Source organism: Pteropus medius, unplaced genomic scaffold (genome assembly GCF_902729225.1).
Source record: "Pteropus medius unplaced genomic scaffold, Ma_sr-lr_union100, whole genome shotgun sequence".
NCBI classification, from domain to species: Eukaryota; Metazoa; Chordata; class Mammalia; order Chiroptera; family Pteropodidae; genus Pteropus; species Pteropus medius.
In genome coordinates, this window is record NW_024350922.1 from 1,463,783 (window position 1) to 1,467,438 (window position 3,656).

The 3,656-nt window shown below is 62.6% G+C and overlaps 1 protein-coding gene across 2 annotated transcripts in view; it reads right to left on the reverse strand.

Annotated features, from left to right (window-relative positions):
• Window positions 1-796, reverse strand: part of PRKCB (protein kinase C beta) — a 231,895-nt gene extending 231,099 nt beyond the window's left edge. Inside the window, exon 1 of one of the 2 annotated variants that reach the window (XM_039840210.1) lies at window positions 522-724. In XM_039840210.1, coding sequence (XP_039696144.1) covers window positions 522-694 — 173 coding nt within the window. In that variant the 5' untranslated portion in view covers window positions 695-724. Of the gene's footprint in view, window positions 1-521 lie in introns of both variants that reach the window. The other variant, XM_039840209.1, reaches the window with a different exon arrangement.
• Between the last annotated feature and the right edge of the window lie 2,860 nt (window positions 797-3,656).

Sequence of the window (3,656 nt, forward strand, 5' to 3'; positions counted from 1 at the left end):
GGCACCCTCGGGGGGAGAGGGGGAGAGGGGAAGAGAGAAGAGATCAAGACGCTCGGAGAGCGAGGAAGAGGCAGCCCCGCGGCGGAGGTGTTCCCCGGGGCACTGAGAAAGGAGAGGGGGCGCCCCAAGCCTAGAGGGACAGCAGGGAGCCAGGGGCCCGCAGCGATGTGAGGGGGGCTAGGGGAGTGGAAAGGGGAACCCAGGCCCTCAGGGCGGCGCGCGGGGAGGACACCCAGGGCGCTGCCCCGGGAAAGGAGGGGAGGGGGTGCGGGCGCCTGGAGCCCGGAAGGAGGCGGCGAGATAGGGAACCCCGCGCGAGGGGCCCTCGGGGCGCTGCGGTGCGGAAAGGGGCAGACCCCGTGCTCTGAGCGGCCGCGGGGCGCTCCGGGGGCGGCTGGGGGGGACTGGGCAGCGGGCGCCCTGCGGCCGGGGCCCGGGGAGAGGGGACCCGCGGGGCCGGCCACCCCGGAGCCCGGGCCGCGGGGGCGCGGAGGGGTCCCCGCGCGCGGCGCAGCCCTCACCAGATGAAGTCGGTGCAGTGGCTGCAGAAGGTGGGCTGCTTGAAGAAGCGGGCGGTGAATTTGTGGTCCTTCACCTCGTGCACGTTCTTCTGCCGGAGGGCGCCTTTGCGGGCGAAGCGCACGGCGCCCTCCTCGCCGTCGCCCGGCGGCGGCCCCGCGGCCGGCTCAGCCATCTTGCGCGGGAGCGGGGCCCGCGGGGTCCGGCCGGGGGCCCGGGGCGGCGGCCGCGAGGCGCGGGGGGCGGCCTGCTGCCTGCGCCGGCTCTGGCGGCCGCGCGCGCGGAGCTGCGGCTGCCACTCGCCCAGCTGCCGCCCGCGCCCAGCTGCGCCCGGCACCGCTGGCCCCAGCTGCGGGGGAGGGGGCGGAGCCCCGGCCGGGCCCGCCCCCTCATTTGCATCGCGCCCCAGGCCCCGCCCAGCGCCGCCAGCTGCTTTGCAGATCCGCGCCCGCGGCCGCCGGGCCCCCCGAGAGAGGTGCTCTCTGCCGCGGCGCGGGGACCGCCGCCCACCGCCGTCAGACGCGAGCCTGCCCCCCGACTCGTCCCCGGCCTGCGGTGGCGCTGAGGAAGGAGCCCCGGGGAACCGAGAGCAGGACGCACGGGGGCTGGGGGGTGGGTAGGGCGGGCGCGGCGGTTGCTCCCCGACCTCCGCGAGGCTGGTGCTCATCCACCCGCCACCCATCCCATTGGTCAGTCTGCACGCGTCTCCTGGAGGGCTGGGCTCCCGCCGTCACTCATTCAAAAAGGCGTTGTGGCTCCACGCACTTAAAGACCCGCACACACGTGCCGCACAGGGCGGGGAGGGGCCCCCTGGACCTTAGAGACACATAGATGTATGTGGGAGCACCGCAAGGACGAGTCCCACCTGTGCCTGCCTGACCAATTAGAAGAGGACCCCCACCCCCTCTCCACCCCTCCACCAAGACACTCCGTGTCCTCAGCTGGAAAAGGGCTAAACGCAGGAGGGGGTTCAGAGGTCAGTACCTCCTCGACCTCGTCTTCGGCAAGGCGGGTCATATTCGTGCGCCCCCTGAGAAAAAGAACTCTGTGTGGTTTTGAGTTTGAGCGGCAAGACGTATCCGTACCATGAAAATCTCGCCGAACGCCGCCACCTGCCGCAAACCGCTGCATCTGGGCCTTCTTTGACTCCTTAGGACGGAGGTTAACGAGCGTTAGGTGTTAAAGACACATTCACATCCAACTGGGACGCTGTCCTGCATGGGAGAATGGAAAGGCTATCAGGAGTAAGAGCCGCCTAGATGAGTAACGCAGAGCGATTCCGCGCCCTGCCGACCCAGTGTCTCCCACCCCCGCCCCGGCCCCCCGCAGGCATCGCCGCGCCCCACACCTGAAGGGCAGCTCTGCGCTGGACTGGCCTAGCTCTGAGGGCCGGCGCTGCTCATCATGTCCCCCACACCTGGCTCAGTGCTTGACCTCTCCTAGGAGCTCCATGAACACTGGTGGAATGAGTGAGCGATTGTGCCAACAAACGAGGGCCTGGAAAATTAAAGGCTCGCACCCCTTACCCACACCGGTGTCCAGCAGGTGTTCTGTAATGGTAGACATCAGATGGCTTGCACTGCCTTATTTAGTCTTCCCAACAACCCCATGCAGTCCCATAACTTTCGTTATGGACACGGATGCTGTGTTTCAGAGCGATTAACGTATACACTCCCAAGTCACACTGCCTACCTACAAATCCTACCGGTGATGAAGGGACAAACGCCGGCAGGAGGGAGCCAAACGGGCGACACTGAACTTTTGCCCCACCATGACGACTTCGCCTGGAAGCTGCTGAGTGGCATGTGGCGAGCAAAGCTTGTCATAACAGAATGTCCCTCCCCACATAGTAATTCAAAGGTAACGAGGGAAAAAATAGCGCTTGCTTTTAAGGTTGACATGTTTAGGAAACTGGACGTGCCTGTCTATTATTAGTCCTTTAAGGCTCTGTCCCCTCCCGGGGGACGCAAGGGGGACATCTCAGGAGTCACTGCTACTGAAGTCACTTTCCTTTGAACCGATGAGCTGGAAGCTTGCAGACCACATCCTGCCTTTTGAACCGAGTCTGGATGGCTTTGGTCTGTAACAACAAACAGTGCCTCATGGGGCCTGGGGAGGCAAGGGCTGGTGGATCCCGAAGACCCACCTGACTCCCAGAGGGCCTGCACCATCTGAAGGTCACGGGACACCGGTCCCACCAGGGCCAGAGCCCCATAGGGCAGAGGTCTCAAACGGGTGGCCCTTGAACACATTTTTTAGCCAGCCCAGTGAATTTTCTCTCTTGTTGTTCACATTGGGTAGAATTTAACCTAAATATCCAGGTTCTGACTTCTTTAGAAAAGAAAAAATACATATAGGGCTGTAGGGAGCCTTTCATTCATTTGTTTGTTTGTGCTGCAGTGAATTTATTGGGCACTCGCTTTTTGCCGGTCCACCGTGGTTATAGAAAATAGAGAAAGGCCCCGCCTTTGTGGAGCTTACAGTGTAACGGGGAAGATGCACGATAAAGCAAACTAAAAGTCTGTACTAGACGGAGATTCACACCACAGAGAAAAAGCATGATCGAGGAAGGAACAGTGGCAGTGGCCAAGGAGAGCCTTTAAAAGGAGGCGAAGACCCGGATGAAGTGAGGGTCCTGAACCAGGGTGCTAGCTGAGCATAGAATGTTCCAGACAGTGAACGCAAAGGACCCTGGGAAGGAGTGCACTTGGCATGTCAGAGAAGCGGCCGGAGTGGGGAGAGGGAGGCGGAGGCAGGTGGAGGACGAGGTCGGCGGAGTGGCGGGGCCGTCCCTGGGGACGCGGTAAGGAGTTCGGACTTCACTCCCGTGAACGGAGAGTTGAGGGCAGAGTTTGTGGCCTGCGATGACTCACATTTTCTTTAAAGATGGCCCTAGACACTGTGGGGAAAACAAAAGGGGAGAGAAAATAAAGCCGGGAGAGCGGTTGAGGTCATTTGAGTAGATGGAGCAAGAGGTGACCACATGGCAAAGGGCCGCACGGAGCTAAAGGGCAGCGGCTCACTATAGGTCGGGCATGGGCATTCGAGGTCACCAGAGCCTCTGCACGGGCCATGTAGTTAAAGGGATGAGCACCGGCCGCTTGAAAGACTTCAGAGGCGATGAGGAGTCAGGTGGC